The following is a 24,526-nucleotide window of genomic DNA, read 5'->3' as shown; positions in this document are numbered from 1 at the left end:
TTCTGTGCAATCCTTTTTCTTCATTCAGCGCTAGTGGACTACATATCACTAAAAGATTCAAGCTGTTTGAAAAAAAAAATCTGAAGAAAACCTAAATCCTCTAGATTCACACCTTTCAAATTCATGTAACTACTGCTCCAGTACCCCTGACTGCCCTTAAACTCCTGTCCAATGGATCCAAAGCAAATATTACCTCTTAAACTACTCCTTTCTGGAAAAGCTAGTATATCCAGAATACTTTAACAAAGAATTTCTGTGCGTATAGGAACAAGCAAATGACACTGTTCAAAATAAAAATAACAGATCTTATATGCAATTGCTATTTTCTACAACTTCTTTTGTTTCTATTAACTCACAATAAAAACCAATGACGTGATTCTGACATACAAGGGAGTAAGAAAACTAGTGTTATCATAAAGAAGAATGCTATTATGAGAGGGGTCCCACTTTTCTGGTATATCCCCAGAGTGAGAATGAAACAGCAAAGCTGCCTCCGGCAGATGTTAGCCATGCTGCAAGGGGTGGGGAAGCTTAACCAGGACTAGCTATTTCACAGGGTTAGAGCCATTCCTAGAAATTTATCAACTGTTTCAAAGAGTTACAAACTCTTCTAGTAGCAGCTCAGTAGTGTTTGCCTATAACAAATCAAACTTTTAGACTCTGTACTTTATAAACATGACAAATCTTTAAGGCTGTTCCTTTAGCTGTATAGTCTTTCTTGGCCTAAATAATAAAGCAGTGGGATATTGAGGTTTCTCACATAAGTAGGAGCCTATCCTAAATAAATGAGGTATAACTAGCCACTATTAATTACATATACACATACCGAAAATTTACAAATTTGAAAAATAAACTACTTAAAAAGAAATTAGCAATGGCTTAGTCTTATACCCCAAACTGTAAAAAGTATGTAAGTTCCCCCAAAGAGGATGAGGTTGCCTTATCAGTGGCCTCATGACCCCAATTCTACCTATAATTAACAGTAGTAAATAAAGCTTTGGCAGATAGTGAACTGAATTAAGGAATTTAAAATATAAACAACTTATGTTAAGAGGTAAACAGAACAATTGCTTAAAATGGGAACTTTGCCTCCATACTGGAATATAAAATGAAGTTAAAATTTTTTTCAAGTCACTATAAAATTTAAACTCACTCTCCCTTTTCCAGCTCTGTTAAAAACATCAACCATAACAATCAGTTTACCACAGTTCTCCTTTTGATACTTTTATCTATTCCAAAACATTTAAAAGCAGCTGCTATGTACCCGAAAACTTGTTGGCTGAATTTTAACAAGACCCAAAAAAACAGTTGTTTGTGGACTGCCTCCTTTCTCCCTGAAGGCTACTATTTGCTCTAAACCTTGAAAGAAAATTTCTAAACCTTAGACTTGGGGCCCAAATTTAAACAGCTCCCTTACCTTCCCATGTCTCCATTTCATGCTTCTCGGAGTCTGTTGAAAAGTTCTATTGCAGCCATGAAGACACAGAGATTATAGGACAAGTCTAGCTTGATGACCACCCTTCCGACACTTGGTCAATTTCTCTCTCTCTAAGCCGGACTACGACAATCCTCACAGGTCAGTTTACAAGCTGGTCATGTGATTACAAAGTTCAGGCGCTAAGGTCACAGTGTGTATGGAGTTCGTTTATTACCAAAGGTTATCTAAGTGGAACTGATAGACTTATTTTCTTTAGTTAACAATAATGCCTAGCATGTCTCTCTGAAAACTATTATGGGAACCATTTAATGAGAAACTCTTAAAACTGAGATCCTAAAATTAAAAGGCAGAGAGGACTTAATTTAGAAGGGTTCTAGTTGTAAGGTATTTCTTTCTTTTTTTTTTTTAAGAGCTATTCTATACTATATTCTTCTATACTTTGGATTAGAAATTTAGAGCTAAAACCTTTGGTCCAAGAAAAAAACAAAAGTTCCATGTGGTATTTTTGGGAAGGGGAGGAGAGGGATTCCCTGCATTTTGTCATTATAATAAACAATGACATGGCAAATTCTTCTGAGGAAATTAAAATGTGAAGTTAGGTTTGCAAGGCTCACTTTAGTACTTCCTTTCCATACTCTGGTTTTACATACTAGTTTGAAAGAATATGGAGAAAGGAAACCAGGTCTGCAGAATACTTTTAGAAAGCAAAGGTTAGAAATTTCGTCCCCCACCCCCAGCCAAAATGTACACCTATAAAGTAAGCTTCTTGCTTCGTTCCTCTGAAACTCCTAAGATCTTAAGCAATCGTCATGTTCTGGCCTCCCTAATTCATGAGCCATACCAGCAGCATGCAGCAGAGTGCAACACTGGTGTACACACACACACAACTTGCTGCGAAGCTGCAGAGGCCAGCAAATCTGAGCCATATGCTAATGACACGTGATGTCAAACATTCAGCTATCCATTCAGATTATCAGGACAGAATGAAAAAGCAAGTTCTACTGAAAATGGCCCAAATAGACTGATTTCTGAGCATAAATGCTTTTTAACTGTGCAAAGTGTTTCATTCTGTGAACTCTCCCCCCTCTCTAATTTATCTTTGGAAATAACTTAAAGGCCAGACACACTTTACAGCAGTATTCCAGGAAAAAGGAACCCCTTCTTGGGTTTGGATAGAATCTGTCATTTGGCAACCATATAATTGAATGGTAAATATTGCTACCACCATTACCAGAAGGCTTTTCTAACCAGTAGAGAGCCTAGGGCCATCTTACAAAGCAGGCCCTAACCAGAAAGTGACCAATGATTTAGAGGAAGAGAAAAGGCTGTAATTTGTCTAAAAATAAATGTTCTGCCAGTGCTATCACACACCTTACCACAACATAAATATATTGACCAGCTTTCCTGCTCCCACCCCTACCACATAAGAGATTAACAAAGATTTTCTTCTTAGTCCCTATGGAACTTAATGTAGATCTTAAATAATTTTAGTAAAGTGACTACAAATAGAATGAGGGAAAATAAACTGAAGGGAAAAGTCTGCCTACAAAAAGCTATTCAATTGGAAATACTTATTCCAAGAGCAGTTCTCTGTCTGCCTGAAGGAAACAGGTTTATCAGACAGAACTCAGGACCTATATGCAACAGAGGCACAGTAAGTCTCTATTTTATTGCACCAACCTTTGGACAAAAAGATGAAATAACAAGCTATTAGTCTATTCCTAATATCAAGACAAAAGCAGAGGGGCGGCGCCTGTGGCTCTGTGATTAGGGCACCAGTCCCATATACCAAGGGTGGCGGGTTCAAACCTGGCTCCAGCCAAACTGCAACAAAAAATAGCTGGGCATTGTGGTGGGTGCCTTTAGTCCCAGCTATTCGGGAGGCTGAGGCAGAAGAATCACTTAAGCCCAGTTGTTGGAGGTTGCTGTGAGCTATGACGCCATGGAACTCTACCAAGGGTGATAAAGGGAGACTCTGTCTGTTAAAAACAAAACAAAACAAAACACTGAAGCATTGATCTTGATTTTTTTAAAGGGTAGATCTCACTTATAATCCTTGATATAGCCATAAATCCAATAACAAATCTTTAACATAGTTTAAGACAAGTAAGACTTGCCTTTGGATATAGAGCCATATTTCTTCAGCATTCTCAGTCCCCTCAGTCCCTCAGTCCCACAGGCTTTTTTGAAAGCCTTTTATAGTCTCTAATGGGAAGAAGGGGGAAGTGAAGGTGAATATTATCACACTGCCCACATGAATGCAAAAGACAAACTTTAAATTTTAACTATGGCTTCCAGTAAGATTGTTAAAAACAACTGAAGAGAAAAATCATTTAAGAAAATTAACAGGCTCAGTGCCTGTGGCTCAAGAGGCTAAGGTGCCAGCCACGTACACCTGAGCTGGTGGGTTCAAATCTAGCCCGGGCCCGCCAAACAACAATGATGGCTACAACCAAAAAATAGCTGGGCCTTGTGGCAGGCGCCTGTAGTACCAGCTACTTGGGAGGCAGAGGTAGGAGAATCACTTGAGCTCAGGAATTGGAGGTTACTGTGAGCTGTGATGCCACAGCACTCTACCCACGGTGACAGCTTTAGTTTCTGTCTCAAAAAAAAAAAAAAAGGGTGCCTGGGGCTCAGTGGGTAGGGCCCCAGCCCCATGTGCCAAGGGTGGTGGGTTCAAACCTGGCCCTGGCCAAACTGCAACAAAAAAATAGCCAGGTGTTGTGGTGAGTGCCTGTAGTCCCAGCTACTTGGGAGGCTAAGGCAAGAGAATCGCCTAAGCCCAGGAGTTGGAGGTTGCTGTGAGCTGTCTGTGACTCCACAGCACTCTACTAAGGGTGATAAAATGAGACTCTGTCTCTTAAAAAAAAAAAAGAAATAAAAGAAAAGAAAATTAAGGGGAATCCTGGAATTTTCAAATGGGAAAGAAAAAAACAAAAAATTAATAACATTTATACTTAATAGTAGCTTTGTAATGTAGAAAATAATAGATGAATACAATTCTATGTCCAAATATATGCAGTATTTGCATTTTGCGTATCTATCAGAGTCCAAATTATAAATGGCAGTATCTCAGTTAGCCAGCAAGAGACAGGTTCTGCTTTCATCTTGAAGATGGAGAAACTGAGGTGCAAAGAAAGGAAGATTCAGATGAGTCATAAGACCAACTGAGAAAATCAAATATCCTAGTCTTTCATTTCTTTCATTATACTACATATCTTAAGGACAGAAAAAGGCAAAGGCTCTTTTAAGATAGTCATTTTAACACCATTTCCAATCTGTTTATTTATTCAAATATAAGCTTTCAATGGCTGCAGATTTGGGCACTAAAAGAGGCATCAAGATGTAGCAGCCAAGCGCAATGGCTAATGCCTGTAATTCTAGCTCTCTAGGAGGCTACAGTTGGAGGACTGCTTGGAGCCAGGAGTTCCAGACCAGTCTTAGCAACATGGGAAGACCCCCATCTCTACAAAAAATTTAAAAATTAGCTGGGTATGGTGGTGGTACACACCTGTAGTCCAAGCTACTTGGGAAGCTAAGGTGGGAGGATCACTTGAGCCCAGGAGTTTGGGGTTGCAGTGAGCTACTACACTGTAGCCTGAGTAACAGAGGAAGACTGCCTCAAAACAAATAAAAAGTAATACAAGTTTAGTTCTTCAATGTAAAATGAAAGATAGCAATTCTAGTAGCCACATGATCACTAGAATCATTTTAGCTTTGTTTCTAAAAGCTTTCAGTGAAAGTCCAATTCAAAGTGAAAGCCATGGGACCACTCTCAAAGAAAGGGACCTCTATCCATTTTACAAAATCAGAAACATACAAAAAATATTTTAAATTCCATTTTAACATTGGCAAAGATTAAAACAAAAACAAAAAACAAGGGCCCAAGGACTCTGGTTCTCATTTGTCAGATCTTTAATACAGATATATGGCAAGAGAAAGAGTTTAATTCAATTAAACAGTAATAATGAAATCACAGTCAAATGAAGTCTATCTAAGAAAACAAGCAAACCTTCTGAGGGCAGAAAGAAAACAGGAACCTCAAAAAACATACTTAGAGATGATAAAGATGATTTCTACTTAAGCCTTCTATTCCTGTAGTTAGAAAGGAGAATTCATAGTTCAGAAAAAAATACTCGGAGTTGGAAACTAAAATATCCAGAAACTGGGGATTTTACTCCAATTTCTAAACATTCACTGAGTGTTTGCTATGAACTAAGTACTATGCTGGCCATGGTGACATAAATGAATATAATGCGCTCCTACTGACCTGTCTAGCCATATTTCCTACACTCCATACTAACTCACTTGTAGTGCAAAATAAATGACAATATGACATTATGAGTGCAGTTTCAGAAGTGGGTAAGGAAAGCAGGGAGACACAGATGAAGAAATAATTCAATAGATTACAGCGGGATACCACATAGAAGGCACTACATTTGGCCTGCTTGGAGTTTTACAAGCAGGCAAGGAGGAAAAATATCTCAAGACCTAAAGGAACAAGTAAAATGGTGAAGATCTCAAAAGATTTTATAAAGTCAATGCTATGTCAGGAGTTAATTCTGTATGCAGAAGAGTAACCTAATTAGCTATAGAAGGCTGAGGTAGGAGGATCCCTTGAGCTCAGGAGTTCAAGACCAGCATGAGGAAGAGAGAGACCATATCTCTACTAAAAATAGAAAAAAAAAAAAAATTAGCTGAGCATTGTGGCTGCTATCTGTAGTCCCAGCTACTCCAGGAGGCTGAGGCAGAAGGATTGTTTTTAATCCAGACTTTTGAGGTTGCTGTAAGCTAGGCTGATGCCCCAGCATGGGCAGTAGAGTAAGGAGTAAGACTTGGTCTCAAAAAAATCGTACAGAGTGGCACCTGTGGCTCAAGGAGTAGGGTGCCCGCCCCATATACTGAGAGTGGAGGGTTCAAGCCCAGCCCCAGCCAAAAAATTGCACAAAAAAGACTACAGGATGTGCTTTACGACTAGCCCTATAGGCTTGGCACCGGTAGCTCAGTAGTTAGGGTGCTGGCCACATACACGGGGGCTGGCAGGTTTGAACCTGGCTTGGGCCTGCTAAAGAATGACAACTGCAACAAAAAAATAGGCGGGCATTGTGGCGGGCGCCTATAGTCTCAGCTACTTGCAAGGCTAAGGAAAGAGAATCGTTTAAGCCCAAAAGTTTGAGGTTGCTGTGAGCTATGACACTACAGCACTCTACCAAGTGCAACGTAGTGAGACTGTCTCAAAAAAAAAAAAAACAAGACTAGTCCTATGTGTAACAACCAAATGCAATATATGCACCTTGTTTGGATCTTCATTTGAGCAAATCAACTGTAAAAAGATATTTTTTAAACAATCACAAAAATTTAAATATGTGTAGGGTATTTAATAATTATATAAGATTCCCAGCTACAAACTGAAGAACTTGGAAAAAGAAGCATCTCCTCCATTTAAAAACACCTCACAACTGAGCAGTGAGGTAGCTCATGCCTGTGATCCTGGGACTTTGGAGGCTGAGGCAAGAGGATTGCTTGAGCCCAGGAGTTTGAGACTGCAGTGAGCTAGCTAAGCACTCTAGCCAGGGTGACAGAGCAAAACCTCTACTCAAAAAACAAACAAACAAACAAACAAAAATACACAGCACAACCCCAGCAATTGCCCAGTCAAGATTTTATGCATGAATTTTTAAACTACTCAAATCAAGAACAGATTATAAATGAATCAGTTCTTCCTCTCCTCCCTCCTTATTTTTTGAGACAGAGTCTCACTATGTCATCCTCAGAAGAGTGCTATGACATTACAACTCACAGCAACCTCAAACTCTTGGGCTTAAGTGATTCTCTTGTGTCAGACGCCTAAGTAGCTGGGACTACAGGCACCCGCCACAATGCGCGGCTATTTTTGTTGTTGTTGTTGCAGTTGTTGTTGTAGCAGGCCCGGGCTGGGTTTGAACCCACCACCCTCGGTGCATGTGGCAGGCGCCATAACCACTGTGCTAGGGCACTGAGTCCCTTTTGAATAAAAAGAAAGGAATCAGATACAGAAAACACAAACATAAATGCAGTCCACTACTGAGTCTCTTGAGAGGTCTAAACAAGTTGGGCTGTTGGCACCCCTGCTGTTTACCTTTTTGACAATGAAGACTCACACTGGACCAAAGATTTACGAAAATAAATACTGTGGCTCTGAATATAGCAATAGCTGAAACTGCAGTTAAGCGACATATGCAGCTGAAGTAAAAAAGATCAAAATAGTAAAAAGCAAGTCTCAAACTTAAGGGCAGGATAAATGGACATTCTCCTTTGATGCTCCTAAAAGGGATGACCACTTGAGGCCCAGTAGTTTCCAGGCAAACTCTGGCCTCAGCCCTGACTTCTCAGGTAGTTTAATTTGCCTATCCATCCATCTACCTGACCTTAAGATAGTCAGATGACACAGGAAAGGCTTTGGCCCACAAGGAACTAAGTTTTCTGTGAGAACTATGAGAAAAGTCCTACAAGACAAAATGCCTCCAGTGAGTGTGGCATGATGTCACTGAATCTGGTCAATGGTTCCCAGGCACCCACAGTATAAAGGTCCACACTCCAAAGGCCTGCTGACTTCTCTGGCTTGATTTCCTACTATTCCCCTTCTCCATAACTGCCTATCACTCTGGCCAAACCGACCCACTTGTAGGGCAAACATGCTAAGTTATTCCATCTGCCTGGAGTAACTCTTCTCATTACTTCCTTATAGCTTCCACTCCCACTTACTCATCTTTCTGGCCTCAATTTAAAAATTACCTCCTCTGCAAAATATTCTAAGAATTCGTTCTCTCATCCCTCGAATCAGATAGAGTCAAATCACACCTCCCTCTTTGTGCTACCTGTATATCTAAAATATACCATGACACTATATATCACAAAGTATTTTTATTTTATAGTCCTATCTTCCTTATCTATCTCACTATATATCCCAGAGTTGAGTTTATTAATCCCAGAAGGCTCTTGATATATATGTTTGTGGGTGGGGTACAGTTTTTTTATTAAACATGTTACTGGTGCTTTCATATTTTACTTCATTTTCACATTTTCTAATTCTTTCATCTTATCTCACAGGTTTTTTCCCCTAGACCAAGTCCACTTCAGAGTTTCCTTTATGTAAGGCGCTTACATATAATATGTATATATTATTCATATATATATTTTCTTATTTATAAGCCTACCTGACACTAAATCTTCTAACAATGAAGGGCTAGCACTGGTAGTAAAAGATTCTTGACTGATACATCATATTTTCTGGGTTCTCATATTAGTGTGGATTCACATATTGCTGGTGATCTTTTGATTAACATAATACAACATATTTATCTCCCACTAGATGCCAAGCTTTATGTGAGAGAAGGGTGAGAGAAGGCCCCATATTTTTGCTGACCATTGTATTCCCAGTGCTTGACACAAACTAGGTGTTCAAATGAACATATATTGACTGAAAGAAGAAAAAAAAGGACAGGAGTTGCTTCAGAGAGCAGTAATATGGGAAAGGGAAAGAAAATCCTTCAGGAACACAAATATTCACAAAAAGACTGCCCTAGGCTATTCCTACAAAGCCAAAACCAGTTCTCCTAGCCCCAGTTTCAACTCCAGTAAACCCTACCCATACACAGAGCTCTCCTCTAATTGAGGGATTGGGTGTAATAAATCTGAAAACCAACAGGACCAGTTGCCAACTCGCAAGTGGCAATCCTACCTACACCAACTCTATCTTTTCTATGCCATTAGAAATTGAACCTGACTCTCTAAGGATAAGAAAGCTCAAGGAAAAGAAAAGCCAATGGGGGCTCAGTAGTCTTTCTTAGGGTAGAACCTGCCTCTTACCGGCAAAAGGATTGATGTTTATCAAACAAGACATAATGTACACTGCTGCAATGAGTAAACTACACAAAGCAGCTGAGGCTTATCCGGGTTCCTGGAGTCACAGACTGCTTGCCTGAGCCTCACATCCGTAAGCCCAACTGCCTTCTGGGCATTTCCACCTAGATACATCCATCTTAAGCACTTTAGACATGTCTAGACATTTCCTGCCTTTAAAATCTACTCCTTTTTTTTTTTTTTTTTTTTGAGACAGAGCCTCAAGCTGTCACCCTGGGTAGAGTGCCATGGCGTCACAGCTCACAGCAACCTCCAACTCCTAGGCTTAAGCGATTCTCTTGCCTCAGACTCCCAAGTAGCTGGGACTACAGGTGCCCGCCACAATGCCTGGCTATTTTTTGGTTATAGTTGTCATTATAAACTGGCAGGTCCAGGTTGGATTTGAACCCACCAGCTCTGGTGTATGTGGCTGGCACCTTAGCTGCTTGAGCTACAGGCACCGAGCCAAAATCTACTCCTTTTTCTGGGCTCCCTGCTCAGTGAATGACATCAAACACCCAAGTCAAAAACCTGGGCCTCTTTCCTTAACTCCTTTCTCCTCTTCAACTTCACCCAAATTCAAACTGTCATGGAGCCCATCTTTTCTACATCCTCAAAAGCTCCTGAAGCAGCCACCCTGATGAGATATAACCAAAGATAGGACAATTTGAACATCCTTAAAAAAAATTATAATTAACTGAAACACAAATATTTAAATCCATTAGTTAATGACACTAAAATAATTGATTTGTCACCACTGAAGGATTCTAGCAAACCATTACATCATTTTGAAAATCATTAAATAAAAGGAAATTCAAGTGTTTCTCCTCTCTTTCCTAGATGAATTATATACCACAGGATAATAAACAGCTGTGGAAAATTTCTTTACAGAAGCATTCTGGTTAATAAGTGAACAAAAAATACTGAAATTAGAGTATTACTATGAAATAATAGATCTTAGACATCGATCATCAACTGCAGCTAATATTACAAGAATAGAGAACAGAGTAGTATATATCTTCTTAAGAATTCAATGCCCCTACATAAAGCTAAGCAATGGACTCTCACAAAATAAAGTGAATAGAACACTACCACACTTATCAATTACCTCAATAAATGTTGATGGCTTGAAATCCCCACTGAAGAGGCACAGATTGGCTGACTGGATTAAAAAACACAAGCCATCCATTTGCTGTCTGCAAGAAACACACCTAGCTTCAAAAGACAAATTAAAACTCCAAGTTAAGGGTTGGAAGACAATTTGTCAGGCAAACGGAATTCAGAAGAAAAGAGGAGTTGCAATCTTATTTTCAGATACATGTGGATTTAAAGCAACTAAAGTCAAAAAAGACAAAGATGGTCACTTTATATTGCTCAAGGGAAAAATACATGAAGAAGACATTTCAATACTAAATATTTATGCATCCAACTTAAATGCTGCCAGATTCTTGAAACAGATCTTACCCGTCTGAGCAATATGATATCCTATAAAACCATAATAATAGGAGACTTTAATACTCTTCTTACAGAGCTGGATGGATCCTCTAAACAGAAATTAAACAAAGACATAAGGGACTTAAACAAGACCCTAGAACAACTGTGCTTGATAGACATATATAGAACACTCTATCCCAAGTTAAAGAATATACACTCTTCTCATCACCCCACGGAACATTCTCCAAAATTGATTATATCCTAGGATACAAAACAAACCTTAAAAGAATCAAAAGAATTGAAACTTGGGTGGCGCCGGTGGCTCAAAGGAGTAGGGCACTGGCCCCATACACTGGAGGTGGTGGGATCAAACCCAGCCCCGGCCAAAAACTGCAAAAAAGAAAATTGAAATTCTACTTTGTAGCTTCTCAGACCACAAGACACTAAAGGTGGAACTCAACTCCAATAAAAATGATCAACCCCACACAAAGACATGGAAATTAAACAAAATTCTGTTGAATGACAGTTTGGCGTAGGAAGAAATAGAAGAAGAAATCATTAACTTCCTTGAGCACAACAACGAAGACACAAGCTACCAAAACCTGTGAGACATTGCAAAAGCAGTTCTGAGAGGAAAATTTATCACTTTAGATGCCTACATTCGAAAAACAGAAAGAGAGCGCATCAACAAACTCACAAGAGATCTTATGGAATTGGAAAAAGAAGAATAATCGAAGCCTAAACCCAGCAGAAGAAAAGAAATCCCCAAAATTAAATCAGAGATCAATAAAATTGAAAACAAAAGAATCATTCAGAAAATTAATGAAAAAATAAGTTGGTTTTTTGAAAAAATAAATAAAATAGATAAACCTTTGGCCAGACTAACCAGAAATAGAAAAGTAAAATCTCTAGTAACTTGAATCAGAAATGATAAAGGGGAAATAACAACTGATGCCACAGAGATATAAGAGATCATCTCTGAATACTACCAGAAACTCTATGCCCAGAAATTTGACAATGTGAAGGAAATGGATCAATATTTGGAATCACGCCCTCTCCCTAGACTTAGCCAGGAACAAATAGAGCTCCTGAACAGACCAATTTCAAGCCCTGAGATTAAAGAAACAATAAAAAATCTTCCAACAAAAAAATGTCCTGGTCCGGCTAGCTTCACACCAGAATTCTATCAAACCTTCAAGAAAGAGCCTATTCCCGTACTACAGATATTATTCCAAAAAACTGAGAAGGAAGGAATCTTCCCCAACACATTCTATGAAGCAAACATCACCCTAATACCAAAACCAGGAAAAAACCCAACTAAAAAGGAGAATTTCAGACCAGTTTCACCAATGAATATACATGCAAAAATTCTCAACAAAATCCTAGCCAATAGATTACAGCTTATCATCAAAAAAGTCATACATCGTGATCAAGTAGGTTTCATCCCAGGGATGCAAGGCTGGTTTAACATACACAAGTCCATAAATATTATCCACTGTATTAACAGAAGCAAAAACAAAAGACCATATGATCCTCTCAATAGATGCAGAAAAAGCATTTGATAAAATCCAGCATCCTCTTCTAATTAGAACACTGAAGAATATAGGCATAGGTGGCACATTTCTTAAACTGATCGAAGCTATCTATGACAAACCCACAGCTAATATTTTACTGAATGGAGTAAAACTGAAAGCTTTTCCTCTTAGAACTGGAACTAGACAAGGTTGTCCTCTGTCACCATTACTATTCAACATAGTGCTGGAAGTTGTAGCCAATACAATTAGGTAAGACAAAGAAATAAAGGGAATCCAAATGGGAGCAGAGGAGGTCAAACTCTCCCTCTTTGCTGACAACATGATCTTATACTTAGAGAATCCCAAAAACTCCACCACAAGACTCCTGGAAGCCATCAAAAAATACAGTAATGTCTCGGGATATAAAATCAAAGTCCACAAGTCAGTAACCTTTGTATATGGCAATAACAGTGAAGATGAGAAGCTAATTAAGGACACAACTCCCTTCACCACAGCTTCAAAGAAAATGAAATACCTGGGAATATACCTAACAAAAGAGGTGAAGGACCTCTAAAAGAAAATTATGAAACCCTAAGAAAGGAAATAGCAGAGGATATTAAGAAATGGAATAACATACCATGCTCATGGCTGGGAAGAATCAACGTTCTTAAAATGTCTATACTTCCCAGAGCAATCTACATATTCAATGCCATCCCTATTAAAAACATACCAACATCGTACTTTCAAGACTTGGAAAAAATGATTCTACGTTTTGTATAGCTAAGGCGCAGTTCTTAGTAATAAAAACAAAGCCGGGGGCATCAGCATACCAGATTTTAGGCTGTACTATGAAGTCATAGTGGTCAAGAAAGCATGGTACTGGCACAAAAATAGAAATGGACATTTGGAATTGAACAGAAAACCAGGAAATGAAACTAACATCTTACAACCACCTAATCTTCATAAACCAGACAAGAACATACCTTGAGGGAAAGACTCCCTATTCAATAAATGGTGCTGGGAGAACTAGAAATCCACATGTAAAAGACTGAAACTGGACCCATACCTTTCTCCACTCACAAAAATTGATTCAAGATGGATAAAGGACTTAAATTTAAGGCATAAAACAATAAAAATCCTCAAAGAAAGCATATGAAAATCACTGGAAGATATCGGCCTGGGGAAAGACTCCATGAAGAAGACTGCTGTGGCAATTGCAACAACAACAAAAATAAACAAATGGGACTTCATTAAACTGAAAAGCTTCTATACTGCTAAGGAGACAACAACCAAAGCAAACAGACTACCTACAGAACGGTTAAGGATATTTGCATATTTTGAATCAGACAAAAGCTTGATAACTAAGATCTATAGAGAACTCAAACTAATCCACATGAAAAAAGCCAACAATCCCATATATCAATGAGCAAGAGACATGAGTAGAACCTTCTCTAAAGATGACAAACGGCTAACAAACACATGAAAAAATGTTCATCATCCCTAATTATCAGAGAAATGCAAATCAAAACCACCCTGAGATACCTCTAACCCCAGTGAGAATGGCCCACATCACGAAATCTCAAAACTGCAGATGCTGGTGTGGATGTGGAGAGAAGGGAACACTTTTACGCTGCTGGTGGGACTGCAAACTAAAACAACCTTTTGGGAAGGAAGTATGGAGAACTCTCAAAGAACTCAAGCTAGACCTCCCATTTCATCCTGCAGTTCCATTACTGGGCCTCTATCCAGAAGGAAAAAAAATCCTTTTATCATAAGGACACTTGTCCTAGACTGTTAGGACAGTCAATTTACAATTAAATTGACTGTCCTAACAGTCAATTTACAATTTACAATTGCCAAAATGTGGAAACAGCCTAAATGCCCAACAACCCAGGAATGGATTAACAAGCTGTGGCATACGTATACCGTGGAATACTTATTCAGCCATTTTTTAAAAATGGAAACTTTACAGCCTTTGTATTAATCTGGATGGAAGTGGAACACATTATTCTTAGTAAAGCATCACAAGAATGGAGAAGCATGAATCCTATGTACTCAATTTTGATATGAGGACAATCAATGACAATTAATGACACAGTGGGGGTGGGGGAAGGGGAGAGCAGAAAGAGGGAAGGAGGGAGGGGAGTGGGGTCTTGGTTGTGTGCCACACCTTTTAGGGGCAAGACAGGATTGTAAGAGGGACTTTACCTAAAAAATGCAATCAGTGTAACCTGGTTTTTTGTACCCTCAATGAATCCTCAACAATAAAATTAAAAAAAAAAAAAAGAATTCAATGCCCCTGTAGTCTTGCCAAAAAAATTAGATAGGCTTGAAGTTGATTAAGTCCCTAGATCTAGCAACTAAAATAAACTATAAAGTTCCAAGGAACACATTCAGTTATGTCACAAGGAAGCAATCAGAAGAATCTGGGCATTGGTAAATTTAAGATAGACAAAGCACCCAATCTCTTTAAGAGAAAAAGAAAGATGGAGGAGAAATCTACAGATCAAAGAAAACCTTTAAAGATACATACTGAAATATTAACAAAAAAATATGATATCTAAGATTTGCTTCAAAATACACGGTAAAATGGAAGAAGAGGACAAGGGTGAGACAGGATTAGCCACTAGATGATGAGTTCCTTGTACTACTTTATATATTTGTGTTCATTTTATGAAAATTAAAGCAAACAAACTCTCTGGACTGCAGTTTCTATTTCTACTCTCCTAGTCTTCACCACTGTTGTCTCCCATCTGGTTTATTTCAAGAACTTCCTTACAGGTATGTCTTGCTAGCTCCTACTTTTTTCCATTTCTTTTTCCTCCCTACCACTCTCCCCTAATCCATTCTCCACCCTTGCTGTTTTTTAAGACTCAAATAAAACCATGCTACTCCTACTTAAAAACTTTCACTGACTTCAGAATAAACACCTTCCCAAGCTCACAAGTGTCTTCCTCATCGAGCTCCCTGTCCCCTCTCATTTCTCCCTTCTCATATTCCCAACGCTCTCAACAAATAGTGCTGCGTGTAGTTTCTCACTGAGCCACAGGCGCCGCCCTGCGTGTAGTTTCTCAAATGTGTCTTTTCCTTCTGCCTAGCTAGTTTCCATGAATTATTTAATTCTCAGCCAATTTAGGCAATACATTCTCTAAGAAATCTCCCCCAATTCTTCCCCATCCTAAAGATTTCAAGCCTATGAACTTCCACAGTTTCATCCTTTTGTATGCCTGCTTCCATGAGACCATGGGTCTGAGAGTACAGGCAATATCCGGATTACGAACAAGAAAAATTCTGTAGGTTTGTTTTCAAGATGAATTTGTATATAAGTTGGAATAGGTACACTTACCTATTACTTATAATAGCCTCTATTTGTAAGTGCGAAGTGCAAGTTGTATATCAGCCAGATGTTCATTACATGGGAACATCTTACGCATTCCAAGAATAAGGTATCAGGTCTGATTCAGCTCTGTGTTCCTGGAACCTACTATAGAAGCTAGCACAAATGGGTACTTGATATCATGTTTGATGGATTTTTAAAAAAGGGCCTAGTTTCCCAAGAAATCCATAAATCTACACAAATAACTAAAACAGGTAGTTCTAAATTATATGCTTTGGAGTCAAATTCAATTCCAAATTGGGAATTAAATACCAATTATACACGTGTATTAATTTTGTAAACTTGGGCAAGGCACTTCAATTCATGAGCTCGGCTTCCACATGTGTTAAATGGGAATAGTCCCTCCCCAGGGTTATTGATTAAACAAGAGTAAGTATACAGTTCAAGTAACTAATTCTTTTTTTTTTTGAACAATTATTTTTTTTAATTTTCACATATACATGTGTTCATTAGGCTTCCACTTTTTGCCTTCTTATAAATTCTATTATCTTATCTATTTTTATTTTGTATCTTTTTTTAGCTATGCCACTACAGTGCTCTACCGAGGGTGACACAGTCTGACTTTGTCACCCTCAGTAAAGCACTATAGTGGCATAGCTCACAGCAACCTCACACTCTTGGGCTCAAGCTATTCTCTTGCCTCACTCTCTCAAGTAGCTGGGACTAAAGGTGCTCACCATAATGCACAGCTATTTTTAGAGATAGGATCTTGCTCAGGTTGGTTTTGAACTTCTCACCTCAAGCAATCCACCTGCCTCAGCCTCCCAAAGTGCTAGAATTACAGGCATGAGCCACTACGCCCAGACTCTAAAATTATCTTTAATAATACAATGCTATGTTTATATACCAGTGAGAGAACTGAGAATACTCCAGGAGTGTTGGCTATGCACTGTCACTCCCCACTGGCAGCTTGACTGACTCCAAAAGTCTTCCTACAGCTATTTGGTAAATTGAGGAAAGGGGTCTCTGCTCTTGCTCCCTAGTATCAATTCTCTGCCAGTGTGTATATTCATTCATCTTCTTTGGTGAATTCTGAAATACATGTATTATCCAACCTAGGGCTTTGGAACTCAGGTTCTTGCCAGTTTATCCTTTAAATATGCTGAATAAAGGGAATAGAGATAACAATGATTGGGATATATACTTCAGCACAAGGGACAATAAAACTTCTTCTATTCTGCTCCTGGACATCTTAGAACTAGAACTCAGTCCCTGTTCTCTCATGTGCAATAACATTTTTTTCTTTTATTAATATAAAAGAGAGGTTAAGGACCTCTGTTTGCCTACTTGCCCTAACAATAGAGGCCCATTAGCTATCTACGGTGAACATATCTTGTTCTATAAGCCTGTATCTTACTCTAATTCTATAAATCTACCTTTCTCTTCCTTAATAAACTTTGTTCCATGCTTGCCTTGAAAAAAAAAAGAGATAGAGGTTAAGCAAGAAAGTTTTAGGGTTAAATCTAGATACAAATTTTGGATTCTGCAAATTTATTAGCTATATGACCTTAAGTAAATTGCATAACTTGTCTTAATTTATCTGTAAAATAGGTTGTTAGATAGCCAGGTATTGCGGTGGGTGCCTGTAGTCCCAGCTACTTGGGAGGATGAGGCAAGAGAATCGTTTAAGTCCAAGAGTTTGAGGTTACTGTGAGCTGTGATGCCATAGCACTCTACTGAGGGTGACATAGTAAGACTCTGTCTCAAAAAAAAAAAGAAAAGAAAAGGTTGTTAGCATTTCCCATCCCTTAGAATAGTCGTCCCCAACTTTTTTGGCACCCGGGACCAGTCTCATGGAAGACAAACAGACAGGAAAAAGGGGAATCTGACAGGAGGCAGAGCACAGGCAGTGGTACAAGCAATGGGGAGCAGCTGTAAATACAGATGCAGCTTCACTGGCTTGCCTGCTGCTCATCTCCTACTGTGTGGCCCAGTTCCTAATAGGCTACAGACGTTAACAGTACTGGTACCACCTACTGGCTATGGACCACAGCCATAGGATTTCTGTGAGAATTGAAAGAGAGAGATAAATCAGGGCGGCGCCTGTGGCTCAGTGAGTAGAGCGCCGGCCCCATATGCGGAGGGTGGCGGGTTCAAACCCAGCCCCAGCCAAACTGCAACAACAACAACAACAAAAAAAAAAAATAGCCGGGCGTTGTGGCGGGCGCCTATAGTCCCAGCTGCTCGGGAGGCTGAGGCAAGAGAATCGCGTAAGCCCAAGACTTAGAGGTTGCTGTGAGCCGTGTGATGCCACGACACTCTACCCGAGGGCAGTACAGTGAGACTCTGTCTCTACAAAAAAAAAAAAAAAAAAAAGAGAGAGAGAGATAAATCTTACGAAAAATGTTCAACATGATGCCTGGCATACAGTAAAATTTCAGTGAACTTATAGCTACCATTACTTAGAAAAATGTATCTTTTCTTATTATAAAATAATACATGTTCAGTGGGGGGGAGGACAACAACCAGAAAATAAAACTAAACAAAAAAAAAAAAGAAAGAAAAGAAAAGAAAACAAATACTTTTAATTCCACTACCTAGATAGAACCAATAGTCATGATAGTTGTAATTTGGTATACTTCCTGCCATTTTTTTCTGTATTTTTCTTTTTATAAAATTGGAACATACTGTACATACTTTTTTTCACTTAGCATATATTCTCCAATGTTACTGAATATTATTTTTAAAATTTAATAACATACTATATAAGCTTTAATATATATTGCATGACATATTATATATTAAACATTTGTCATATATCTTTAATAATTACTTGTAAAGACTTTTTTTTTTGGTAAAGATTATATTTAACAGAAGCAGTGTTTTCCATTATTGGATAATGCATAACTCTTTTGGTAGACATTTGATTGAACTGCTTCAAACTTTTCAGTATTTTAAAAATATGTATGACAAATAATCTTATACATTAATATTTGACTCTGCTTATGTTTCTTAGAATACATTTGCCAGAGATGGACAGCTAAGTCAATATATGCACATTTAAATTTTTCATAGGTATTGCCACAATACCCACCAGAAAAGTGTACCAAAAGTAAGAATGCCCATCTCATATGTTGGGCTATTTCTCGTTTAACTTTTCTGTGGAGGACTTGAAGTAGCACCCTGAACATGTGGTTATCCTTACTATTGGTAGCAGCTGACTCAGGACACTGTTCTGTGGGAGAGTGAAGGATAGGTAAATAATGACCTGAAAAAACAATCCTTGTCATTTTGGGAGGTATACAGTTGGGGAAATTACTTTAACTGGACATTTGAAAAAGACTAATATAATAAGCTGAGGGGAGAGATATTTTTGACCCCAAATAACTTTCCCTTCTGAATCTCAGGTTAGAGTGCTATTTTGGGATATCACCTAGAAATATCTTCTTACTGATCCATTTAGGAGTTTAGCATTCTTACAAACTTCTTGTGGGGAAGGGAAGAGATAGTTAAATGTATTCAGCATCACACATTCAGAACAAGTTCTTCATTTCTCTGATTTCCTTACCAAAAACAAACAAAAAAACAAAAACGGGATCCAGCCATTTTGGTTAAGAATGTATGCAAAGGCCTAGTGTGGTGGCTCACACCTGTAATCCTTAGCACTCTAGGAGGCCGAGGTGGGTGGATTGCCCTGAGCTCAGAGGTTCGAGACCAGCCTGAGCCAGAGTAAGACCCTGTCTCTACAAAAAAAAGCCGGGGATTGTGGTGGGTACCTGTAGTCCCAGCTACTTAGGAGGCTGAGGCAAGAGAATCACTTAAGCCTAAGAGTTGGAGGTTGCTATGAGCTATGATGCCACAGTACTCTACTGAGGGCCATAAAGTGAGACTCTGTCTCAATAAAAAAATAAAATTAAAAAAAAAAAACAAAAAACTTTAAACTAAGACAACTGAAAGCAAAATTCAAAAAAAGAATGTGTGCAAAATACTTACCACATTATACTAAAGTGCCTATTATGAGTTCAACACACCTAGCAATAGTTACTATTTTCCTTATTCCTTGGCATATTGAGTTAAGTTAGTTCTCCATAGAAATCTTTGTTCTCAAGCCCATTAGTGAGACAGAGTACTTTCTTAGACAGAAACAGGGGGAAAGTCCCACATAGTAACCATCAAAGACTATTCTACATTCCTTGCTCCAGAAGTAGAGACAAAAAATTCAGCATTCTCAGCCAAGCGTTGTGGTGGGCGCATATAGACCCAGCTACTTGGGAGGGTGAGGCAGGAGGATAGTTTGAGCCCAGGAGTTTGAGGTTGCTGTGAGCAAGGCTAATGCTATGGCACCATAGCCTGGGCAACAGAGTGAGACTCTGTCTTAAATAAATAAATACATAAAAAGAATCCAGCATTCTGAGTAGGTCAAACTGGGGATGGGTAGTTAAGGATGAATGAATCACTATGTGCCCTTCAAGAGCTCAAGCCTGTGGAAGAGACAACAATATCTTAGAAGAGGGACAAAATACAAGATAAGCGCAGAGGAGAGCTGTTCATCTTAGCTGGAGTAGGAGCAGCTCATCATTGTCTTTTTGGTATTGAATGTATATTTTATTATTTGATGAATGTCTAGAAGAACTTCCCAGAGGAAGTGATAGCTAAGCTGTGCTCATAGTATAATAGAGTCTTAAATCTCTCTCTTTTTTTTGTAGAGACAGAGTCTCACTTTATCGCTCTCGGTAGAGTGCCAAGGCATCACACAGCTCACAGCAACCTCCAACTCCTGGGCTTAGGTGATACTGAGGAGATTCTTGCCTCAGCCTCCCAAGTTAACTGGGACTACAGGCGCCCGCCACAACGCCTGGCTATTTTTTGTGTTGTTGTTCTTTGACAAGGTTTCCAAATAAAACTGAACAAGAAATTAAAACCAGATGTCAAGTAAGGAGGGATGGAGCTCCACTGGTGAGGTGACTCCTCTCTTCTGCCCTTCACTCTCAGAGTTCATTCCAGATTCCTGGGAGCAACCTTCGTTTGGAAAAAAAGGCATTATTTATGCAGACCCTCCATACAACTCATCCTGGGCTCAGATGTGAAAGGATAAATTAGTGTAGAAAGCAGAGAAAGAACCAATTCCAGACCTGAGGAGAGACCAAGGACTTCTAAGAAATGCATCTCTGGCACCTGTCAAGCATAATTTCCTTTTTTTTTTTGAGACAGAGTCTCACTTTGTCGCCCATAGTAGAGTGCTGTGGTGTCACAGCTCACAGCAACCTCCAGCTCTTGGGCTTAGGTGATTCTCCTGCCTCAGCCTCCCGAGTAGCTGGGACTACAGGCGGCGGCCACAACGCCTGGCTATTTTTTTTGTTGTTGCAGTTTGGCCGAGGCCAGGTTTGAACCTGCCACGCTCAGTATACGGGGCCAGCGCCCTACTCACTGAACCACAGGCACTGCCCCCCATCATTTCTTAATTATGCTGCCAGAACAGAAACCCACGCATCTTTGCAAGACTTAAAGCTCACATCTGCATTCTATGCAAAGTAACCTCACAGATACTCTTCTGAGTTACTTAACTGGGTTCCCAGATGGGCCAGTTACAAATAACACTATTCTACGAATTTGCCTATCAAAATTTAAAACTACAATTTCAACTACAATTCTTGTGCTACAGGGAAGGCAAAACCCCTCATATAGCCTATCAGTATCAATGCAGAGTAGTAATATTTTAGTATCTTCCGTTACATAATAATTATGTAAGTTGGTATAAGATTTTGGGAGGTCATTTTTGGTGTTATTTGTTAAAACCAAGCCCATCCTTTAAAATGAAAATGCCATTTAACACAGCAATTCCACTTCTAATAATGTATCCTACAGAAATACTTGTGCAAGAAAGAGAAGATATTTATTGCAGTACTGTATATAGTAGCTAAATAGGCCGGGTGCGGTGGCTCACATCTGTAATCCTAGCACTCTGCGGGGCTGAGGCAAGTACATTGCTTGAGCTCAGGTGTTCGAGATCAGCCTGAGGAAGAGCGAGGCCCCATCCCTACTAAAAATAGAAAAACTAGCCAGGCATTGTGGTGAGTGCCTGTAGTCCCAGTTACTTGGAAGGCTGAGGCCAGAGGATCTCTTGAACCCATAAGTTTGAGGTTGCTGTGATCTCTGATGCCACAGCACTCTACCCAGGATGACAGAGTGAGACTGTGTCTCAAAAACAAAAACAGAACAAAAAAAATCCCAGAAATACCTGTGCAAGAATGGGAGAAGATATTCGTTGAAGTATTATATATAACAACTAAATAAATTTAAAAACTAAAGACAAATTTTGCAATCAATAAGAGGTATTAATAAATCTACAGAATATATGTGGCTATTACAAAGAACATTACTGGCATAGAAAGAAGCCCAAAATATACTATTAGGGCAGCGGCTGTGGCTCAGTGAGCAGGGCGCGGCCCCATATACCAAGGGTGGCAGGTTCTAACCTAGCCCCGGCCAAACTGCAACAAAAAAATAGCCGGGCGTTGTGGCGGGCACCTGTAGTCCCAGCTGCTCCGGAGGCTGAGGCAGGAGAGTCGCCTAAGCCCAGGAGTTGGAGGTTGCTGTGAGCTGCGTGACGCCACAGCACTCTACCGAGGGCAATAAAGTGAAACTCTGTCTCTACAAAAAAAAAAAAAAAAAGATATATATATATATATATATATACTATTAATGAAAATAATCCATTTGGGCGGTGCCCGTGGCTCAAAGGAGTGGGGTGCCAGCCCCATATTCCGGAGGTGGTGGGTTCAAACCCAGCCCTGGCCAAAAAAATGAAAAGAAAAGAATCTGTTTGATCTCTTTTATGGAAATGTAAGTTATTTAAAAGCAGAAAAAAAGTTTCCAAATGGATGTATATATTGTTAATGAAAATAATCCGTTTGATCTTTTATGAAAACATAAGTTATTTAAAACCAGAAAAAAACGTTTCCAAACGGACATCTGCACCTCTCAGCAAAATAGAGTAATGGAAGACCAGATTTGGCCTCCTGATGGGGGCAACTATAGAACTAGACAAAATATAGTAGAACCTCCATAGTTCATCACCTCCCTACATTCACAACCTCCTTTAGCTGACCTAATTTTCACAGACTGGACATGCACCACATGTACGTATCAGTACACTAAGCCTAGTTCCTTATGTTAACCACATCCTTATGTTGACCAGTTTGTTATAGTCCCTTGGGTGATCAACTTACAGATGTTTTTACCGTATACAAGCCAATGATTTTCGGGTATTGGACTTCAGGCAGCAAAAGACAGTGATTCCTGAGAGAAGGGAAACAAACAAGGTAAGTCCTACAAATGCCCCACCTAAGGCCTAAGAGACTTTCCAGGCTGCAATACAGGAAGGGAGAGCTCAGGTAGAGAGCTAGAAGGGAGCATGATTGAGATTTACAGGAGTCTGTGAGTCCTCAACTGGACGACTGATGGGTTCATGGGAAGAGAAAACCACCCAAGGCTGGGAAAGAATCATCCAAAAGAAGCAGAGGGAACAACTTTTGGGGCTCACATAGGGCCAACAATAGTTCTTGCTCCCACTAGCTAGAATGAAAAACTTTCAACTTTAGAGAATTTCCTAAAGATCCTGATTAGTATTCATATATTCACCAACAAATGGCCAACTTTCTAAGAGCACTGATTGGTTTATTAGCTATTTGTTATGTTCAGTCCGATGACAGAATCTAAGACAGGTGATGCCATGGGTTTGAGGGATGAGTATGGATAAAGCCAGCAGGAGCCAGAGAGGCAAGTCCAACAGGTTGAGAGAGTAGATCCTAAAAATAAACTTTGCCTAAGGCTCATCTTGACAAAGACAAAAATCCACTACCATAAGCAGAAATCCCCTTTGCAAATTAGCTTAGTGCAAAAATGACTGCAAAGATAACTCCTCCTCAATGACCAAGCCACCACACTGAAATTCTCCCTCCTTACATGCCATTTAAACATCTACAACTAGGTTCAAAACAGACCTTCCCACTCAGCATGTCTTTCTTCTTTGCAAGAGACATTCAAATACAGTCAGGCAATCCTTGTGAGCCTATTCCTGAAAAACAACAGCTCTTCACAATCTTACTTGTCCCTTTGGTCCTAATATGATATAACTGTGGATTCAAAGTTGGGCATTGCTTTTTTTTTTGTAGAATCAGAGTCTCACTTTACCACCCTTGGTAGAGTGCCATGACGTCACAGGACTCACAGCAACCTCCAGCTCTTGGGCTTATGCGATTCTCTTGCCTCAGCCTCCCGAGCAGCTGGGACTAAAGGCACCCGCCACAACACCCGGCTATTTTTTTGTTGCAGTTTGGCTGGGGCTGGGTTTGAACCCACCATCCTCGCTATATAGGGCCGGCACCCTACTCACTGAGGCACAGGCGCCGTCCTGGGCATTGCTTTTTTAATGATGTTTACTTGGTACTAATGTTCACTTTTCATACAAGTAAGGTGTCTGGTTGGATTCCACTGAATGTCTCCGTTTGGATCAAGTTAATACAAAGTTGGAGAACTCAGATACTTCATCACGTAATATTGAGAATTCTCAGATGAATGCTGCACAAAAAGAAATCTAAACTTCTAGGCTAAGACATTAAAAATTATATAGAATGGGCTCATTGCCCGTAGCTCAGTGAGTAGAGTGCCGGCCACATACATGGAAGCTGGCAGGTTCAAGCCCAACCCAGGCCTGCTAAACCAATGACAAATGCAACCAAGAACGAGCCAGGCGTTGTGGTGGGCGCCTATAGTCCCAGCTACTCGGGAGACTGAGGCAAGAGAATTGCTTAAGCCCAAGAGTTTGAGGTTGCTGTGAGGTGTGACACCATGGCACTCTACCAAGGGCGACATAGTGAGACTCTGTCTCAAAAAAATAAAAATAAAAAAATTGCACAGAAT

General features: G+C 39.5%; 1 protein-coding gene across 6 annotated transcripts in view; it reads right to left on the bottom strand.

Moving 5' to 3' along the window:
• NR6A1 (nuclear receptor subfamily 6 group A member 1) overlaps nt 1-24,526 on the bottom strand; it is a 275,618-nt gene that overhangs the window by 88,288 nt on the left and 162,804 nt on the right. The window contains exon 1 of one of the 6 annotated variants that reach the window (XM_053562763.1): nt 1,418-1,533. The exons of the other annotated variants lie outside the window; for them this stretch is intronic. Coding sequence (XP_053418738.1) covers nt 1,418-1,433 — 16 coding nt within the window. The 5' untranslated portion in view covers nt 1,434-1,533. Of the gene's footprint in view, nt 1-1,417; nt 1,534-24,526 lie in introns of those variants that run through there. 6 annotated transcript variants of the gene reach the window in all.

Source organism: Nycticebus coucang, chromosome 2 (assembly GCF_027406575.1).
Source record: "Nycticebus coucang isolate mNycCou1 chromosome 2, mNycCou1.pri, whole genome shotgun sequence".
NCBI classification, from domain to species: domain Eukaryota; kingdom Metazoa; phylum Chordata; class Mammalia; order Primates; family Lorisidae; genus Nycticebus; species Nycticebus coucang.
The sequence above is the reverse complement of the archived record's forward strand: the minus strand, read 5'-3'. Positions and strand labels throughout refer to the sequence as shown.